General features: G+C 44.5%; 1 protein-coding gene across 1 annotated transcript; it reads left to right on the top strand.

Moving 5' to 3' along the window:
* The first annotated feature begins 77 nt into the window (after window positions 1-77).
* On the top strand, window positions 78-21474 carry sephs3 (selenophosphate synthetase 3). Its single transcript, XM_038273459.1, has 8 exons — window positions 78-465; window positions 789-892; window positions 8749-8856; window positions 9137-9291; window positions 11131-11221; window positions 11610-11709; window positions 11784-11996; window positions 20760-21474. The coding sequence occupies exons 1-8, from the start codon at window positions 117-119 to the stop codon at window positions 20999-21001; spliced, it is 1362 nt and encodes a 453-aa protein (XP_038129387.1). The 5' UTR covers window positions 78-116; the 3' UTR covers window positions 21002-21474.
* The last annotated feature ends 202 nt before the right edge of the window (window positions 21475-21676 follow it).

Raw genomic sequence — 21676 nt, 5'->3', positions numbered from 1 at the left:
AACTTTGAAATGTTTTTTTTTTTTTTTTTTTTTTTCTCGGTTTAAGGAAGTAAAGGGATTTTATTTTGGTAGTCTGTTTATCTCCTTCCGGCAGCAGCTTCCTGGACTTTGGCCCCATGTTGCGTCTTTGCACGTCGGGCCGAGCTTTCCGACTGGCAGCGTGTTTCCAGACCCCTCTGCGGACCTCCATGTCGGGCTCACCTACCCCACCTCCCTCCGCGGAGGCTGCGGGGTCGGGGGGGTGCTTCCCCCCGGGATACAAGCCATTCAAACCCGAGGAGCACGGCCTGGATCGCGGGTTCCGCCTCACAGCTTTCTCGGAGCTGAAGGGATGAGGATGCAAGGTCCCGCAGGAGGTTCTGCTCAAACTCCTTGCGGGGCTGGAAACGGAGCGAGGCGACGGGCCAGAGAAGGCCGGAGAGCAGGCACCTGAGTTCGGCCAGCAGCTGCCTGCGCCCCGGCTCGGTAAGAACCTCCGCTTCATTAGCGGCTGCTAACCGGGTTAGCTACCGAACTGATGCTAATCCTTTAGCTCTGATTCCATGACCTCATGTGACCGATGATGGTAACCTAACAGAAGCATCTTTATATCAGTCACACATAAACCTTATCGATGAGGAGTAAATGGTTCAGAAAGAGGAGCTGCTAATGAAGCCAAATGATTCAGCAGAAATGGATCCAAAGCCTCCAGTTCAAAGTCCAACAGAATCACAGCATTAAACAGTGAATGACGTCTATGGACGCACCTCCACCTGCCTGCTGGATAACCGCCTCTGTTTTGATTGCAGGCATCGGGATGGACAGCTGTGTGATTCCACTGAGGCATGGAGGTCTGTCTCTGGTGCAGACCACTGATTTCTTCTACCCGCTGGTAGAAGATCCATATATGATGGTAGGTTTCTGCTTCTGCTGCAGGGGTTCAATCAGAAGCACAAAAAGCATTTTTATTGTTTTAGCATTTGATCTGGTTCACTTCTCCATTCAAGTCCAGGTTACTTTAGTTTCTTTAACACTGACTCATCACTAGTGTTTCTAAAAGCAGTAATTTATCCAGTTTGGAGAATTTACTGCAGCAAACAGGATTTTTAGGTAAGTAATTATTGCCAATTAAATCAGTTCAAGCTCACATAAAGAAGCTCAGTCTCTCGTTAAAGATGCAACTAACAATTATTTAGCTAATCGATCAATCTGTCGGTTAATTTGTTCAATTAATAATCGGATAGACAAAGGTTCCTTAAAGAAGACTTTTCTTTACCAAATTCAACCAGGTTTAAATAAAAACTTTTCCACTTGAAGACTTCTGGACTACAGAGCAGATTGACAGACAGAAAAGATTATTTTTTTTTTATCTTAAATCTAATATTTACTTTTTTATATATACTACTTGTTATAATTCCTACTCTAAGTTTGTCGTTCTGTCAACTAAAGACACGTTTTAAACGCTCTATACTCCAGTTAACGAGTTGATTGATTCAATCCTCCTCATTAATAGTTTCAGCCTAGTTAACATTTAGCAGAGGAAGATAAAGCAGAGACGTCTGACTCCTAAACACGCCTTAGCAGCCAGAGGATCCCGGCTCCACGCTGTCCATCAGCTCTCTGCTGCAGAACACCAGAGTCCAAAGTCCAGGAAAAGCTGCCTGATTGAATTATCATTATTACTCCTATAAATGACGCCACACTAATGAAACGTGTTGGAGCCTGCTGTCCTCACCCCCCCCTGCTGCAGATCCTCATCATAGTGACGGCTCAGGAGAAGAATCACGCAAACATGGAGGATAAAATGCTTCAGTCGGTTCAACATGTGACACTGAGCTGGATCTCAGCTAGAAGACTGTTCCCTCATTTTTAGGTTTCCTGCAGGTAGAAAGCAACAACTGTTCTGTCAGATGAGCATACCCCATCAGACCAGCATACCCCATCAGACCAGCATACCCCATCAGACCAGCATACCCATAGTCAATAGCCGGTTATCCCTTTAGTTTTGTAAGAAAAATAGACTTTAAACCACCTCAACGGGCGTGTGTCCCTTAAGTCGTGTACAAAAAAAAAATCTAATTACTTACTTTTTGGTGTTTTTTGAAGCGTATGATTATCTGACCTTAAATAGTTATTTTTTGTACATGACTAAAGGGATACACGCCCGTTGAGGTGGTTTAAAGTCTATTTTTCATACAATACTGAAAGAATAAATGCAAATCTGAGGTCTTGTGCTGCGTATTGACTATAGGTATGCCGCTCTGACGTGCGGGGCGTGCTGCTCTGACAGAACAGCGCCAGTTATTGGCAGGTGGCTCAGCTGCTCTCTGGGCTTTATGACATTCTGACCAAAAATAAACGGTTTGGTTTAATTTGCAGGAGCTGAATTAACTGAAGACTTTAAACTGATTAAGAAGAAAATAATCTTAAAACGAATGAAACCCTCAGAAATATTTGAAACAAAATTGAAATGTAATATTTCTGTGCTTGGTGACTGAGACGTGTCGATGATTAATGTGGTAAAGTGTTAATGACCAAAGATCATTGGGACGGTTTGAAGATTAACTTCACCTCTGGAGGTTCTGACGGCGCCATCTAAATGGCGGAGAGTGACGTTCCTGTAGACGGGTCTAAACTCCTCTCCATGTTTTCTTATCCATGCAGAAATGAGCAGAACCAGGAATGGAAACCTCTGTCCCACTCACTGCCACTTTTCCCAAACGAACCCTTTATCCTGTTAACTGACTGTTTAGCTAAACACACCTTCAGCAGAAACCTTTCTTTACCACCGCCAGGCTGACCAGGCGTCCCCGTTTTGAACCACCATTTCCCTAATTTCTAACATTTGATAAACACAAATTTGATATAATCCCTCCTGATGGCAGCAGAGCATAAACTGGGCTTTTTGCTCAGAGAACTCAAACTCAGCTTCAGCGGGATCTGGATCAATAAAACCGTTTTAGTTAAAACTCTTTGTTACATTTCTGCTATAAATTAGGATCATTTACCATCAAAGTTTCACAATAAAGAAGAGAACCATAACAGATTTAAAGTTATCTGCCTCTATTTGATACTTTAATAAGAAGCTTCTATGTTCTTTTTACAGATCATTAGGTAGAAAATTAATGAAAAAATAAATCCTTTGCAGCGTTATACTCTTATAATTGTCCCATTTTTAGTCACGCAATGAATCGTCAGGATATTTATGAATTCACAAACTCCCAAAATGCATCTTTCCAGATTCCAACAGCTGGTTAGCCTTGTCACAGAAATGTTTTGGACCAATAAAAATGCAGTGATGTGAATGATGTCAGCGCGTCCACCAGAAGCGGCTGAAGCAGAACAAACATGGCTGCCTCGGTTTTAGCAGGAATAGCCTCCATTTCCTTTTTGAAAAACGAGCAAAGGGACACGATAAGTTGATGGGAGGAATTTTGCTCGTTCATCCAAAGCGTTTGATTTCTAGATTAGTTGTGAAATATACAGCGAGGAAAATAGGTATGTGAGAGACATGATCTAAACAAAAATAATCTAGAAATCACAATATGATTTTTTAAACCATCTATATGATTCAGCTGTTCAAGTGTTGGAACACCTGAGAAAATTCATAATACATTTTCTTTTATTTAAAATGCGCCTTTCGGGACACTCAAGGTCAATGTACAAAAGAAAAAGGCAAAACGTAAAATAAAAACTAAGGGTGCACCGATAAATCGGCCAGCCGATCGATCGGCCCCGATTTCCTTAATTTAGGGTGATTGATGATCGGCCGATATATACATATGCAACTGATCTTAACCACCGATCTATTTACCTCCGCGAGTGTCTTAAAATCAGTTGCTATTCCATATTTTTTCTGCTCTTAGAGACGGCTGACTGAAAGACCCGCCCACCGGGTCGAGTGAACTGTAACAACATCCGGTGTCGCAGTTCACAGGTCACCAAGAGCAGCTATGTCGTTGGTTTGGAAACATTATACTGTTAAAGAAGGAGAAGAAAAGCTCGCAATTTGCAATTCTTGTAAGGCCGAAATTAGTCGGGGTGGAACCACTTCCAAAAGCTTTAATACTACAAACCTCGTTCGCCATTTAAGAAACCACCATGCCGCTGAATATGCAGCATTTGAAAAGAACAATCAAGCTAGGGCTAAAGCGAAAGCCACCGGAAGAAAAGAGTCCGTCAGTGGCCCGCTGTTAGCTCTGAGTAATGAAAAAAAAACAAAGCTACTATGAGGAAACCTATCTCTCTGCCCCATGCACAAGCATTGAAAGTGGACGCCTGTTTAGCTTGGCTGGATGAGTAGTAGATGAGAAAAGAATTCGCCTGAGTGGTGAAAAAGCAGAAATGCTTTTATTCATCAAGAAAAACCTGCCACTAATGCTCAAGTGACTCCAATAAGACTGAGATCAAAGCTTACCCCTGATCATGTTTTTAGAAGTTTTAGTATTGTAAGATTTTGCAAGTTACTGTTTAGATGGCTTATACATTTAAATGGACACAAAGCTGCTGCATTGGGGGATTTTCTTTTAAGTTGGTAATATATTCTCAAAGGACCTTGAACCTTGTGATTTTGTAAAAGCAAAATACTAGTCTGCACTTTATTTTTGGTAAGAACCTTAAAACTGTTCTCTAATCTGATCTTTTGTTGAAGTTTTGTTTTTTGAAATGTAAAAAAATCAAAAGACCAATTTTGTAGTCTTAAGTTTGTTTTATTTAATTAATATTTATTATTTAATTCATTTCTATGTCAAGGCTCTACCTCAGTTAAAACAAGTTTATAATGGTTCAAGGCTATTGTTCAAGGGCATGTTTTTCAAGAAAAGATTGTAACATTGAAAGTGAATTGCGATCTTGTAACACAGTGTTGGTTATAGCAAAAAAATAATACAATCGGTATCAACCAAAATCGGAATCGGCAGGTCAGACTTTTTAAAGATCGGTGATCGTAAATCGGCCAGAAAACTGCAATCGGTGCACCCCTAATAAAAACACAAAGGCTGCGAAATTGATAACAGAACTGTAAACATCAATCCTGGCTATGCTTCGGCTCATTGTGATGCTGGAAGACCCAGCCTCCATCCATCCTTACTGCTCTAACTGAGGGAAGGAGGTTGTTCCACCGAATCTATCAATACATGGCCCCGCTCATCCCATCCTAATACAGTGCAGTCGCCCTGTCCCATGTGCTGAAAAACAACCCCAAAGCATGATGCTGCCACCCCCATGCTTCACAGTAGGGGTGGTTCTAATTAGAGGCCTGCGTGGGACAGATTTTCCAGTCCTGTCCCGCTGTGTTCAGTCCCGCTCCTGCAAAGATTTGATTTTCAGTCCGCTCCCGCACGCAATTCCCGCATGATTCCAACGCTCACCTTCTGCTCAAGGCAATTCGTGTCATTAGTTTGAGGAATTAAACACGCTGTGGTTAGCTGAGCACATTACTGGCCGATTCTGCACTGCATAGAGCGTGACGCGCGTTAGGTGGCACGAGCTGCAATATCCAGCGCATTGTGATGTGTATATATGATAGACATAGACTGATCATTTATTACTTTATTTTACATTTTATTTTACATATTAAAACTAGTGCTGTCAAAATTATCGCGTTAACGCGAGGCCATTTTAACGGCGATAATTTTTTTAACGTGAGATTAACGCTATGTGGTTTTATGGTACAATTTTCCAAGTACATCCCGCTGCAGCCTGCGAGAAGGCGGGGCTATTTTCCCCCAGTCTATGCATTTCTCATAGGCTTCGAGAGCGGAGCTCCTCAAGGGAAAAAGACGCTCATACACTGGGTGACGCTAGTGCCTTTTCTTTAAGCTCCACCACCAACAAACAAGTTGAGTGTCTGTAACTAGTAGCAACCTGAAATACGCTGAGAAAACAGATTACTGAGGTGAAATGGAATCTGCTACGGCACTCTTGCCGTCTGTGTACGCCACAGGTCGGTATCGTGTGTGTGTGTGGGTGGGTGGGTGTGTCTGTGTGTGGGTGGGTGTGTTCTCATTTTTGTTAAGAGGCTGAAAAGTAACTTTCTAGAGCATAGACTACCTCCATCTAGTGATGTCGGTCTATTGATTTTGATGTATTGATTGAAAATTGTTCATTATTACCTTGGTTAATTAACATCTAATGTTAACTCTACTGCATTTTATAGCAGTAGGGTAAAATGCTTGTCTTTGTTCAAAAGACTGTATTAACTGTAAAGACTGTCTTTTACATCAGCCTGTTTTCAGGGCCTTTTTTTTGGCTACATGTTTGTTATTTTTTGCTACATGCCTCCCCATCTTCTTGCCATATGTTTCTATGGCATAAATCAGTGTCTGTGACCTGTTTTCATTTTAAAAAAAGAACATTGGCACAAACCTAGCCTGTATGTATTTTTTGTATGTCATCGAGAGTATTTAAATGATTTTCAATCAGAAAAAAAATTTGCGATTAAAATGCGATTAATCGCGAGTTAACTCAGGCATTGATGCGATTAATCGCGATTAAAAAAATTTAATCGATTGACAGCACTAATTAAAACACGTTTTTAGTTCCCGGGACTGCCGCTTATCTCCCGCCTGCACCCGCAATGAGCTTTAAATATTTGTCCCATGCCGCACTGCTTTGCGTTTGGTCCCGCGGTAGTGCAGGGCTCTGGTTCTAATCATTCTTCTTCCTCCAAACACGGTTAGTAGAATTATGACCAGAAGGTTCTATTTTGGTCTCATCTGACCACATGACTTTCTCCCATCACTCCTCTGGATCAACCAGATGGTCATCAGCAAACTTTAAGCAGGGGAACCTTCCGTACCCATGTATGATTACAAACCAGGATGTCTTAGTGTGTTCATTCTATTCAGTTTATTTCTATAGCTCCAATTCACATCATGTCATCTCAGGTCACTTTCCAGTTCACCAGATCATCCAGTCAGATTGATTCAAAGTTTTCTATCTAAGGAAAACCAGCTGATTGCATCGACTCATTGACTCTTCAGCAATCCCTCACACTAAGCATGCTAGTAGCGACAGTGGAGAGGAAAAACTCCCTTTGAACAGGAAGAAACCTCCAGCAGAACCAGGCTCAGTGTGAGCGGCCATCTGCTGAGGCCCACTGGGGTTCAAGGAGACAGAAGCAGACATAGAAAAAGAAGCATAGATACAAAAGGCAACTGTCAACCAGCTCCACAGGCGGCCCCGTCCAGGAAACACACAGCCAGGCAGACGAGCTCCGAGCCAGCTCCCATGTCAGAGGATGAAGAGAGCACATCCAGTTAGTCACAGTCAGAGAAACAGGACTACACTGGAAAACAGGCCAAGCTCCAACATCTAGAAACAAAGGTGTTGATGGCAGCAGCACAGCTGATATTTCTCTCCAGGATGGAGTCACAGCCAAACAGGAACAGACCAGATGAAGCTACTATGAGAAAAAGCAGAGAGAGCAGAACGTTAGAGATTGAACTAACAGATTCTGCAGAGTGGGAGAATAGAGATAGAATGAAGCAGAATGATGAAAAAGGGGTCCCTATGTCCTCCAGCAGTCTAAGCATATAGCAGCAGAACTATAGAGATAGCTCAGGATAACCTGGTCCCAGCTTCTCCTGTCTAGTTCTGGGCTGATTTCTCACCTTTCTTAGGATCATTGAGATCCCACCAGGTGAGATCCTGCATGGAACCCCAGTCTGAGGGAGATTGACAATCATGTTTAGCTTCTTCCATTTTCAGTGGAGCTTTTTCCACCAGGCTGCTTGGTTATTTCCCTGTTGCCCTTTCCAGCCTGGTGGAGGTGGACAGTTTTATCTCTGGTGTCTTTGGTCTGGGTCTTGTTGTAGTAGTTGGATTCTTCCTGATTGTCTGTGGTGGACAGGTCTCTTTATGCAGCTAACCACCTCAGAGTGGTGCATCTAGTTTAGGACGAATAGATGGAGGCGGACATTTTGAAAGCAGACTAACAGGATCAGAGTTGTAGCTGATAGACAGCTGTTCAAATACTCATTTTCCTCACTGTGTCAAGAATTTGTGTCGCTGCAGCAGCTGGTTAAAAGCTGGACACGGGAGGCAGGTGCCACCTGGTGATTTAGCTAATCTTTCCAGATTGATTTGTGCAGAATTCAAATTAAACTAAAGGATCAATCTGGTTAATGTCAGGTTTGGTAAAATCGAAACAAATCTGAAGAAAATAGGCGTTTTATTACTTTTATTGTAGTGAATGCTGCTCATAGACCTACTGCTATGATGGAGTGGGGGACATTTTTGGAGGATAAATAAATAACTGATGAACTCACTGGTTGGCTTGAGGTGCGTTTTCTAAGGAAATAGAAAACCAACACTGAAGCTTTGCTTCTTGGTTTGTTTTAAAAATCAGAGAAAAGAAAATAATGTTTAACACTTTCCTGTTAGAAGATGCTCTCTGTCCACATTCGTGTCAGCAGCAAACCAGAGCACACTTGGCGCCCTCTGGTGGACAGATGTTGACACTACAATTTGGATAACAAAAGTTATTTTAATCATTTTCAGTGTTTTTAGAACAAATTGTCTGGTTTATCTTCATCATTTAGGCTAATTTAAAGAGACAGCCTTTGCTAATTAATCTAAATCCTTTGATTCATTAAAAAGCTAAAATGTCCCAAATAATTCCCACAAAACGTCGCTGAGATTTCCGAAAGTTAAAGGAGCCTCTTTCATCCTCGGTTTGGAAATATTTTAAAGAATGTTCATAGAATCATCATTTTTTACTGTATAACTATTGTGAATTTTGAGAGGAAGCTGATCTTGTTTTTCCAGGGAAGGATTGCGTGTGCGAACGTCCTCAGCGACCTCTACGCCATGGGCATCACGGACTGCGACAACATGCTGATGCTGCTGAGCCTCAGTCAGAAGATGAACGAGAAGGTAGGTCAAGCTCAGCGCTCCTCCAACTGGGCGCCACGTTTTATTTCTCTAATTCCTTCATTTTTATTTAAGAAATGTTTCTTTTTATGCTTCAGTCTTTAAAAAAATCTGATTTGTAAATAAATTTAAAACTAAAGCAAACATCTTATTTATTTCTAAACAATTAAGTTTAGGATTTATTTTATTTCATTCCATCTTTTGCAGTCTAATTATTAACTGGATTAATTTCGGATTTATTACCAGATTAATTTCTGAGCTTATTTTGCTTCTGCGTCCCCAGGACCGGGAGCGAGTGACGCCGCTGATGATCAGAGGCTTCAGGGACGCAGCAGAGGAGGGCGGGACATCGGTGACGGGGGGGCAGACGGTGATCAACCCCTGGATCATCGTAGGAGGCGTGGCCACAGTCGTCTGCCAACCTAACGAGTTCATCATGTGAGTCACAGAAGGTTTAACTTTTATTAAAGGAAACGTTTGCAGCACATTTCAGGAGCCGATTGCTGATTAATTGATGCGTTTTCAGCCGTCACTGAAATTAACCCATTAAACTGGAGCTGAGCCAATATTTACTGATCCTGTAAACCCCGCCCACAATGAGAACCAGACAGATGTGCTGCTGTCGGTTTTGGTGTTAGCATGCTAACGGTTAAAGCTAATGCAAACTAATGGTTGATTCACCGCCGTCACACGTTCTCACAGCTATTGATCACTGATCGTCTCTAACCAACACAGTCCTGAGCTGAATCTCCAGCATTTCGCCAGCGAGCACAGGCGTTTCACCAGCGAGCACGGGCATTTCACCAGCGGCGTTTTACCAGCAGCGAACACCGGCGTTTCACCAGCGAGCACCGGCGTTTCCCCAGCGAGCACCTGCGTTTCACCAGCGAGCACCGGCGTTTCACCAGCGAACACCGGCGTTTCACTAGCGAGCACCGGCGTTTCACCAGCGAACACCGGCGTTTCACTAGCGAACACCGGCGTTTCACCAGCGAGCACCGGCGTTTCACCGGCGAGCACCGGCGTTTCACCAGCGAGCACCCGCGTTTCACCAGCGAGCACCGGCGTTTCACCAGCGAACACCGGCGTTTCACTAGCGAACACCGGCGTTTCACCAGCGAGCACCGGCGTTTCACCGGCGAGCACCGGCGTTTCACCAGCGAGCACCGGCGTTTCACCAGCGAACACCGGCGTTTCACCAGCGAGCACCGGCGTTTCACCAGCGAGCACCGGCGTTTCACCAGCGAGCACCGGCGTTTATCAGCGAGCACCGGCGTTTCACCAGCGAGCACCGGCGTTTATCAGCGAGCACCGGCGTTTCACCAGCGAACACCTGCGTTTCACCAGCGAGCACCGGCGTTTCACCAGCGAGCACCGGCGTTTCACCAGCGAGCACCGGCGTTTCACCAGCGAGCACCGGCGTTTATCAGCGAGCACCGGCGTTTCACCAGCGAGCACCGGCGTTTCACCAGCGAGCACCGGCGTTTCACCAGCGAGCACCTGCGTTTCACCAGCGAGCACCGGCGTTTCACCAGCGAGCACCGGCGTATCACCAGCGAGCACCGGCGCTTCACCAGCGAGCACCGGCGCTTCACCAGCGAGCACCGGCGTTTCACCAGCGAGCACCGGCGTTTCACCAGCGAGCACCGGCGTTTCACCAGCGAGCACCGGCGTTTCACCAGCGAGCACCGGCGTTTCACCAGCGAGCACCGGCGTTTCACCAGCGAGCACCGGCGTTTCACCAGCGAGCACCGGCGTTTATCAGCGAGCACCGGCGTTTCACCAGCGAACACCGGCGTTTATCAGCGAGCACCGGCGTTTATCAGCGAGCACCGGCGTTTCACCAGCGAACACCTGCGTTTCACCAGCGAGCACCGGCGTTTCACCAGCGAGCAGCGGCGTTTCACCAGCGAGCAGCGGCGTTTCACCAGCGAGCAGCGGCGTTTCACCAGCGAGCAGCGGCGTTTCACCAGCGAGCAGCGGCGTTTCACCAGCGAGCACCGGCGTTTCACCAGCGAGCACCGGCGTTTCACCAGCGAGCACCGGCGTTTCACCAGCGAGCACCGGCGTAGATCGATTCGCTTTCAAAGCCAAACTCTTTTCTTAAATAACTGAGGATGAAACACTTTGATTGTTTGATTCTAATTTCAGATCAAAGGATGAATCCAGTTTAAAGTGTTCAGATAGGAATGAAATGATCCCCCCACCCCCACTGGTTTCCTGATGAGCTCCACTCTGATGCTTCGCCGTCTCTCTCTCTCTCTCTCTCTCTCTCAGGCCTGACGGGGCGGTACCAGGAGACGTTCTGGTTCTGACCAAACCTCTGGGAACCCGAGTGGCCGTGAACGCCCACCAGTGGCTGGATCAGGTCAGCCAATCAGGGATCGTGGTTCTGTTGGGTTTATCCATAAATGAACTGAAGTCGCTTCACTGAAGCTCCTGACCGACAGTTGGAGCAGAAACAGATTCATTATTCTGCTGTTTGAGTCCAGAGGAAGGTGAACAGGTTGGAGGAAGAATACACCATGACCTTTGACCTCATGATTATCCAATCTGTTCCTTTGTACCTGATCTCCGGTTTTCCTGGGCTTTGGAGCAGGTTTCTGTGGTTCCTGCAGACAAAGTCACAGATGTTGAGGAGAGGCCCTTAGAAAGGGGCCCCTGGCTCTGAGAAAGAAATAACCTGAGGATCAGATGATGCTCTAGGAAAGGATCGTAGCTTCCTGCTCTTAATTTTCCCGTTTTCTGCTCCTCAGCCCGAGAAATGGAACAGGATCAAGCTCGTCGTCACCAAAGAGGAAGTCAAAGAGGCGTATAACGAAGCCATGTTCTCCATGGCAACGCTGAACCGAACAGGTACCGCTGCTCCGCTGCTCCCCGTCTGCTCCACGCTGCGCGTCTTATTTAACAGATTCCCGTTTCCTCTGCAGCCGCCAGTTTGATGCACAAGTACCAGGCCCACGCCGCCACGGACGTGACGGGCTTCGGGTTGTTGGGACACGCCAACAACCTGGCGGCTCAGCAGAAGAACGAGGTGGCCTTCGTCATCCACAACCTGCCCATCATCGCCAAGATGAGCGCCATCAGTAAAGCCTGCGGGAACCTGTTCAACCTGCTGCAGGGCCGCTCGGCCGAGACGTCCGGTAAAAATCCTCCGCACGATATTATGGGATGTTCAACAGACGCCATGTGACGCTAACGGGCTGGGAAGATTTTAGAATAATTCATGATAGTGAGCAGTTAGCTTAAACAGCGGCTTGACTTAAACAGTGGCTTAGCTGAAATGCTAGCTTAGCTTAAATGCTGTCTTAGCTTAAATGTTAGCTTAGCTTAAATGCTGGCTTAGCTTAAATGCTGGCTTAGTTTAAATGCTAGCTTAGCTTAAATGCCGGCTTAGCTTAAATGCTAGCTTTACTTAAATGCCGGTTTGACTTAAACGCAGGCTTAGCTTAAATGCTGGCTTAGCTCAAACGCCGGCTTAGTTTAAATGCCAGCTTAGCTTAAATGCTGGCTTAGTTTAAATGCCAGCTTAGCTTAAATGTTAGCTTAGCTTAAATGCCGGCTTAGCTTAAACGCCGGCTTAGCTTAAACGCCGCCTTAGTTTAAATGCAGGCTTAGCTTAAATTCAATTCAATTCAGTTTATTTATATAGCGCCAAATTCACAACACATGTCATCTCAAGGCACTTTACAGTTCAACCAGATCATACAGTCAAATTGATACAAAGTTTTCTATCTAAGGAAAACCAGTTGATTGCATTGACTCCATGACTCTTCAGCAATCCCTCACACTAAGCATGCTTGTAGCGACAGTGGAGAGGAAAAACTCCCTTTTAACAGGAAGAAACCTCCAACAGAACCAGGCTCAGTGTGAGCGGCCATCTGCCGAGGCCGACTGGGGTTCAAGGAGACAGAAGCAGAGATACAAAAAGCAGCTGTAAAAGGCGGCCCCGTCCAGGAAACACACAGCCAGGCAGACGAGCTCCAAGGCAGCTCCCATGCCAGAGGACGAAGAGAGCACATCCAGTCAGTCACGGTCAGAGAAACAGGACCACACTGGAAAACAGGCCGATCTCCAACATCTATAAACAAGGGTGTTGATAGAAGCAGCACAGCTGATGTTTCTTTCCAGGATGACGTCACAGCCAAACAGGAACAGACGAGGCAAAGCTACTCTGAGGAAAAGCAGAGAGAGCAGAAGGTTAGAGATTGAACTAACAGATTCTGCAGAATAGGAGAACAGAGAGAGAATGAAGCAGAATGATGAAATGGGGGTCCCTATGTCCTCCAAAAGTCTAAGCCTATAGCAGCATAACTATAGAGATAGCTCAGGATAACCTGAGCCACTCTAACTATAAGCTTTATCAAAAAGGAAAGTTTTAAGCCTAGCCTTAAAAGTAGACAGGGTGTCTGCCTCACGGACTAAAACTGGTAGTTGGTTCCACAGGAGAGGAGCCTGATAACTAAAAGATCTGCCTCCCATTCTACTTTTAGAAATTCTAGGAACCACTAGTAAACCTGCAGATTGAGAGCGAAGTGCTCTGTTAGGAACATAAGGAACAATCAGATCTCTGATATCAGATGGAGCTTGGCCATTTAAGGCTTTATATGTGAGAAGGAGGATTTTAAATTCTATTCTGGATTTAACAGGAAGCCAATGAAGAGAAGCCAGGATAGGCGAGATATGATCTCTCTTTTTAATTTTCATTAGAACTCTGGCTGCAGCATTTTGGATCAGCTGAAGGCTTTTAACTACAGTTTGTGGACTTCCTGATAGTAAAGAATTACAATAGTCCAGCCTTGAAGTAACAAATGCATGGACTAGTTTCTCAGCATCACCCCTGGACAGGATATTTCTAATTTTTGTAATGTTCCTCAGATGAAAGAAGGAAATTCTAGAAACCTCTTTGATATGGGATTTAAATGACAGGTCCTGATCAAAAATAACACCAAGATTTTTTACTTTATTATCTGAAATCAGTTTAATCCCATCCAAATGAAGTGACTGGCTAATCAGTTTCTTTTTCAGAGACTCTGGTCCAAAGACTATAACTTCTGTTTTGTCTGCATTCAGGAGCAGAAAGTTAAGAGTCATCCAGGTTTTTATGTCTTCAAGACATGCCTGTAATCTATGTAATGGGTTAGCTTCATCTGGATTTATAGACAGATATAGCTGGGTATCATCAGCGTAACATTGGAAATTAATCCCATGCTGTCTAATAATTCTACCAATTGGGAGCATGTATAAAGTAAAGAGAATTGGTCCTAGCACTGATCCCTGTGGTACTCCACAGGTAACCTTTGAGCGTGTTGAAGATCTATCATTAACATGAACAAACTGAATTCGATCAGATAGATAAGATTTAAACCAGTCTAGTGCTGTTCCTTTAATTCCAACAAAATATTCAAGTCTTTCTAAAAGAATATTATGGTCAACTGTATCAAATGCAGCACTGAGATCCAACAGGACGAGCACAGATACAAGTCCATTATCTGAGGCCATGAGAATATCATTAGTGACTTTCACCAGAGCTGTTTCAGTGCTATGATGAGCTCTAAAGCCAGACTGAAACTCTTCAAAAAGTTCATTATGGTGGAAGTGATCGCAAACTTGTTTGGCAACTACTTTCTCAAGAATTTTGGATAAGAAAGGAAGATTGGATATAGGTCTATAATTGACCAAGTCATCTGGGTCAAGAGACGGTTTCTTAAGCAGAGGTCTAATTACAGCAACCTTAAAAGCTTTAGGTACATATCCCTGTAACAGAGATAGATTAATCACATCTAAAATGGAGGAGGAGATCAAAGGGAATACCTCCTTAAATAACCTGGTTGGAACTGGATCTAACATACAAGTTGAAGGCTTAGATGAAGACAATAATTTTGCTAATTCAGAGAGTTCAACTGGATCAAAGCAGTCTAAACCCGGTTCAGATTCCATGACTACCTCAGGTACAATCGCGGATAGAGGAGTGCTTATGATCTTATTTTTAATAAGATCAATCTTATTTATAAAGAATCCCATAAAATCATTGCTGCTAAGAGCAGGTGGAATGGACAGTTCAACAGAGCTATGGCTCTGGGTGAGTTTGGCAACTGTATTAAAAAGAAATCTAGGATTATTCTTATTCTCCTCTATTAATGAGGAGAAGTATGCTGCTCTTGCTTTACAAAGAGTCCTCTTATACAGCAGTAAACCATTTTTCCAGACTAGGAAGGACTCTCGCAGGCCTGTGGAGCGATATTTTCTCTCCAGTTTCCTAGCATTTTGCTTCAAAGTACGCAGCTCTGCATTAAACCAAGGAGCAAGCTTTCTATTTTTAACGGTTTTCATTTTCAAAGGAGCTGCGTTGTCTAAGGCAATACGCAGAGAACTAGCAACCCCATCAACAAAATCATCAACCTGTGAAGGGGAATAAGCTAAGCTTTTGCACTCTGCAGCACTGCTCAGTGACACAGAGGAGAGAGAAAGTGAAGCAGATTCTTTAAAATTTATAACTGCACTATCTGATAAAGATCTACTAAAATTGAACCTTCTTTTGGGGGAGGAGAACTCTGTTAAAGTAATCCTGAAGGTTATTGGAAAGTGGTCAGAGAGGACAGGGTTGTGAGGAAATACTGTTATTTCTTCACATTCTATGCCGTATGTCAGCACATGATCCTAAGTATGAAGATGAGAATGCGTGGGACTATTCACATTTTGAACAAAGCCAATAGTGTCTAAGATAGCATTAAAGGCTGCTCTTAAGCTATCGCCTTCAATGTCAGCATGGATGTTAAAATCTCCCACTATGATGACCCTGTCAGTATTTAATACCAAATCAGAAAGGAACTCTGAAAACTCATCTAAACATTCAGAGTAAGGACCTGGTGGACGACACAAAGTTACAAAAAGAAGAGGTTTTCTTGCCTTGAAATTTGGATCAGGGAAATTAAGGGTTAAATGTTCAAAAGAGTTGTAGGAATTAATTGTTTTGGGAGTAATCAGTAAGTCAGACTGGAAGATTGTTGCTACTCCTCCTCCTCGCCCAGAACTTCTGGGGATGTGAAAATCTAAATAGCTTGAAGGAGTTGCCTCATTTATGCTCACATAATCCTCTTGCTGCAGCAAGGTTTCTGTAAGGCAAAACAAGTCAATGTGATTATCACAAATCAAGTCATTAACTAGTAGACTTTTAGAGGAAAGCGATCTTATGTTAAACAGACCGCATTTAACTGTTTTAACTTTTTCCCCAATTGGAGTTATTTTGATTTTAATTAGATTATCATGATTTACTCCTTTGGGAATCTTTGCTAATTTATTAGATTTTGGTCGTGGGCAAGACACTGTCTGGATGGAGTAAAGAGTGGGTAACAGTAGAGAAGCTGCAGAGATGTGTGTTAAACTACAACTCTGCTTCCTGGTCTGCACCCTGGGTGGTCAGGGTTTTGGAGGACTAATAAATGTGGCCAGATTCCTAGAAAGAAGAGCTGCACCATCCAAAGTGGGATGGATGCCGTCTCTCCGAATCAGACCAGGCTTTCCCCAAAAGGATTGCCAATTATTAATGTAGCCCACGTTGTTTTCAGGACACCACCTAGACAACCAGCGGTTGAATGACGACATGCGGCTAAACATGTCATCACTGGTCAGATCAGGGAGGGGACCAGAGAAAATTACGGAGTCCGACATTTTTTTGGCAAACTTACACACCGAAGCAACACTAATTTTAGTGACCTCCGATCGGCGTAACCGGGTGTCATTACCACCAGCGTGAATAACAATCTTACTGTATTTAACCTTATCCTTAGCCAGTAGTTTCAGGTAGGATTTGATGTCGCCCGTTCTGGCCCCCGGCAAACATTTGACTATGGTCCCTGGTGTCTCTAATGCCACGTTTCTGACTATGGAGCTGCCAATCACCAGAGTGGGCTTCTCAGTGGGTTTGTCACTGAGTGGGGAAAACCGGTTAGAAACGTGAACGGGTTGGTGGTGACCAGTGGGCAGAGATCCACGACTACGCTTTCTGCGTACAGTTACCCAATCGCCTGGCTGCTCAGGCACTTTTGGAGGACAGCTACGTGGGGGGCCTACTTTAACTCCTGGATGTTCAACAGCCTGAAGCCTGGATTCTAACTCTGACACCCTCGCCTCCAAAGCTACAAAAATACTACACTTTTTACACATCCCATTATCACTAAAGGAGGCAGAGGAATAACTGAACATCTGACACAGAGAGCAGGAGAGAGGAGAGGAAGAAGGAAGAGTTGGAAAAGAGTCAAGGGAGGGAGAGAGAGAAGCCATAGCAATGCTAAGCGCTTAGCAATGCTAAGCGCTAGCCTAGGCTAGCTACTCCTTGCTATCAGAAATAAAACCGTGTGAAACTGACAAGTGCTCAGTAGAAAAGTGCAGCAGAAGGTGCTATGTTTTAAAGTAGTCAGTTAGAGTTACTTAGATACAGAGATATCACAGAGAAAATAACTTAACTTCAGATGGAGATCCTCTGAACAGCTGCACACTCAGTTAATCCAAACAGGAAGTAAATGCCAGCTTTACTTAAATGCTGATTTGACTTAAACACAGGCTTAGCTTAAATGCTGGCTTAGCTCAAACGCCGGCTTAGTTTAAATGTTGGCTTAGTTTAAATGCCAGCTTAGCTTAAATGCTGGCTTAGCTTATATGCTGGCTTAGCTTATATGCCGGCTTAGCTTAAACGCCGGCTTAGCTTAAACGCCGCCTTAGTTTAAATGCAGGCTTAGCTTAAATGCCAGCTTTACTTACCGTATTTTCACGACCATAAGGCGCACCGGACTAAAAGGCGCACTCTCAGTTATGTGTGCTATTTCTGTATTTAACACACACATAAGGCGCACCGGACTATAGGGCGCATTTTTTATATACAGGTACATGTCCTCTACTACCTTTAAATACCTCTACTGCGTATTTAAAAATACAGCAGGGGCAAAACTGAGTACGACTGTGCTTTATTCATGTATTTATTAAAAGGTATTAATCAAACCTGGCAGCTGGCCGTGAGACAGACACATCGCAGATGACACAGTGCTGTGATCACTCCTAAATTAACTTAAAATCCTGAAACCTGCCGACGGAATATGTTCGCTTTTATTACCGGTATCCTGGTGCCTGCAGTTTAAATTATTTAGATGAAAAACACCTGCCAGCCACCGCGGTGAACCCGGAGGCTGCCCAGCCTAGAGGCTGCTGATGAAAGGATTTCTCCTGTCGGCGCACCGCTGGTATGTGGGGGTCTGAGCGCCTCCGACAGAAATAGATAATCTGGATGAACTGACTGCAATTATGAAGTTTTCAGGTGGACTTTCTCACTTAAAAACATATTAAAACTACTTTATTCCCACTGATCACAGCAAATATAGCTGCAAGATTTAGATTATTTAGATGAAAAAACACCTGCCAGCCACCGCGCTGAAGAGGAGGAGACCCGCCCAGAGGCTGCTGTTGAATTAAGTTTTCAGGTAGAAAAATAGAGCGGGAGCAAAACTGAGTATGATTGTGCTTTATTCATGTATTTATTACAAAGTATTAATCAAACCCATCAAAGTCATCATCCTCTGTTTCTGAATAAAACAGCTGCGCTAAATCAGACATGCCAGTTTCCCCTTCTTCGCTGTCAGAGTCACTTTCCGTGCAGCGCGGCTCCTCAGAAATAATGCCGGCTTTTGCGAAAGCTTGAACAACAGAGCCAGCAGACACGTTAGTCCAAGCATCAACAATCCATCCGCTAACGGTGGCGTAACTTGCCCGGCGCTGCCTTCCACTTTTCCTGAAACTGTGGTCTCCGTCTGTCATCCATCGCTCCCACGCCGCTCGCAGCCTTACTTTGAACGGCCGCTTCACACCGATGTCGAGCGGTTGAAGTTCCTTTGTCAGACCCCCGAGATAACGGCGAGCACAGCGTTCATTTGATTCACCTTTTTTTTCACATCGGCTGTGAGATGGGCACGCAGCGATGGTGATGCGTGGAAAAAACCACCTGGTCTCCTCACATAGGCTACACCTCCCTCAGCTACGCTTTCATCATCTCCTCATCCATCCAGCCTTTTCCATTTGCGTTAATATCATCTGTCATCAGAGCGCTGTGTCTGTCTCGCTGTCAGCTCCCAGATCAGCTTCTCTGATTGGTTGATGCGGCGCTTCCAGCAGCAAAACTTCAATTTTTCCATCTCGAGCAGCAGCAGCGCGTTGGCAGATGCTTAAACGCTGCTGCTGCTCAAAACGCGCTGCGGGACCTTTTGCTGCACCTATACGCGCGTCAACCATTGACTTTGCATGTAAACTCGCTGCTTCTGCTGCACCTGCTGGGTCCGGTTCACACCGATGTCGAGCGGTTGAACAGCGAGCACAGCGTTAATTTGTTTCCCCATGTTTTTCACATCAGCTGTGAGATGGGCACGCATGGAGTTACATATTAACAGCGATGGCGATGAGTGGGAAAAAAACACCTGGTCTCCTTACATTCAGCCACTCTTTCATCATCTCCTCAATGAGGTGGTCTCAAAAGTCGCAGTTACAACACACATAGGGTGCACCGCACCAAAGGGCGCACCGCACATTTTAAGGGAAAAAAAAGACGTTTAAGTGTGCCTTATAGTCGTGAAAATACGGTATATGCCGGTTTGACTTAAACGCAGGCTTAGTTTAAATGCCAGCTTAGCTTAAATGCTGGCTTAGTTTAAATGCCAGCTTAGCTTAAATGTTAGCTTAGCTTAAATGCCGGCTTAGCTTAAACGCCGCCTTAGTTTAAATGCAGGCTTAGCTTAAATGCCAGCTTTACTTAAATGCCGGTTTGACTTAAACTCAGGCTTAGCTTAAATGCTAGCTTAGTTTAAATGCTAGCTTAGCTTAAATGCTGGCTTAGCTCAAACGCCGGCTTAGTTTAAATGCCAGCTTAGCTTAAATGCTGGCTTAGTTTAAATGCCAGCTTAGCTTAAATGTTAGCTTAGCTTAAATGCCGGCTTAGCTTAAACGCCGGCTTAGCTTCAATGCCGGCTTAGCTTAAACGCCGCCTTAGTTTAAATGCAGGCTTAGCTTAAATGCCAGCTTTACTTAAATGCCGGTTTGACTTAAACACAGGCTTAGCTTAAATGCTGGCTTAGCTCAAACGCCGGCTTAGTTTAAATGCTGGCTTAGTTTAAATGCCAGCTTAGCTTAAATGCTGGCTTAGCTTATATGCCGGCTTAGTTTAAACGCCGGCTTAGCTTAAATGCCCGGCTTAGCTTAAACGCCGCCTTAGTTTAAATGCAGGCTTAGCTTAAATGCCAGCTTTACTTAAATGCCGGTTTGACTTAAACGCAGGCTTAGCTTAAATGCTGGCTTAGCTCAAACGCCGGCTTAGTTTAAATGCCAGCTTATCTTAAATGCCGGCTTAGCTTAAACGCCGCCTTAGTTTAAATGCAGGCTTAGCATAAATGCCAGCTTTACTTAAATGCTGGTTTGACTTAAACGCAGGCTTAGCTTAAATGCTGGCTTAGCTCAAACGCCGGCTTAGTTTAAATGCCAGCTTATCTTAAATGCCGGCTTAGCTTAAACGCCGCCTTAGTTTAAACACAGGCTTAGCTTAAATGCTGGCTTAGTTTAAATGCCAGCTTAGTTTAAATGTCAGCTTAGCTTAAATGCGGGCTTAGTTTAAATGTCGGCTTAGCTTAAATGCTGGCTTAGTTTAAACGCCAGCTTAGCTTAGAGAGTATACTGGTTTCAACAGCATATCAGCTTTAACAGCGGCTTATCTTTAATTGTGGGTTATCTTGCTATGCAGGTTTTTGTTCTGTAAAGTTTATAAGGTGACGTCTTTAGCTGGGAATACAAAGGGAAGCAGAAAGTGGGAAAAACTTCCAGGATGTAAATGTGGGAATTCTTGAGGAGGAAACTGATTGTCGTCCCTCCGACAGGCGGGCTGCTGGTGTGTTTACCCAGAGAGCAGGCGGCCAAGTTCTGCTCGGAGATGAAGAGCCTCAGCTCTGCTCAGGGCGCCTCCAACGGCGCCTGGATCATCGGGATTGTAGAGAAGGGCGACCGCCGGGCGCGCATCATCGACAAGCCGCGCATCATCGAAGTGCCGCCACGAGGAAGCCAAGGAGCCAATCAGGATAACAGTGCAGCCAATCCGGAGCAGTGCGGCGACGTGTCGTAGACGCTGCTGACGCTGCGCCGCAGTGGGAGTGAATGAGTGTGTGTGGTGGGGGGGTGTTCGTTAATATATATACTTTCTAACCTGGATTTTAGAGCTTAAATTTTTCTGTTATTTCTTCTGATTTATTTAATTTGTGGATTTATCAATATAAGATGTTGGAAACTAAATGGGTCGTTAATCCTGGGAACTGGTTCTGCCCACTGGGCGCTCTGGAAGGCTTGAGCAGCTTCCTTAGAACAGCTGGGCAGTGTCCAGGTTTTCCCGCTCCAACGTCCAACATGGAGGTCCTCCTTCTGTTCCCTTTTTATGACGCCCTGCTCATCAAACCCAAAGCGCCGTGGGCGGGGCCGAGCAGGGCCGATGTTTGCTGCAGGAGGAGAGGCGGGACTGAAACCGCTGGACGTCTGAAGCCGTTTGTTGATTTGTATTTTTCTCTGCTTTTCACTCAATAAAAACAACAAACTCGGATTAAATGTTTGTCTTTTCTTTATTGGAAAATCAAAGATTTAATTCCAAAGACCTGCTTTAGTTCTCAAGAGAAAGTCTTGGATGGGAATTGAAGATCCGGAAGCATTTCTGTTCCTCTAAGCTTCCTTCAAGCTTCTGGGCTTTTTCACCGTTTAAAGACTTTTGGTCGAAAAATCTGCTGTAAATTTAAACGTCTGAATGAATAAA

The sequence above is a fragment of the Cyprinodon tularosa genome, unplaced genomic scaffold (genome assembly GCF_016077235.1).
Source record: "Cyprinodon tularosa strain WSP-4 unplaced genomic scaffold, ASM1607723v1 ctg872, whole genome shotgun sequence".
Lineage (NCBI taxonomy): Eukaryota > Metazoa > Chordata > Actinopteri > Cyprinodontiformes > Cyprinodontidae > Cyprinodon > Cyprinodon tularosa.
This window is presented reverse-complemented; position numbering and strand designations above follow the sequence as displayed.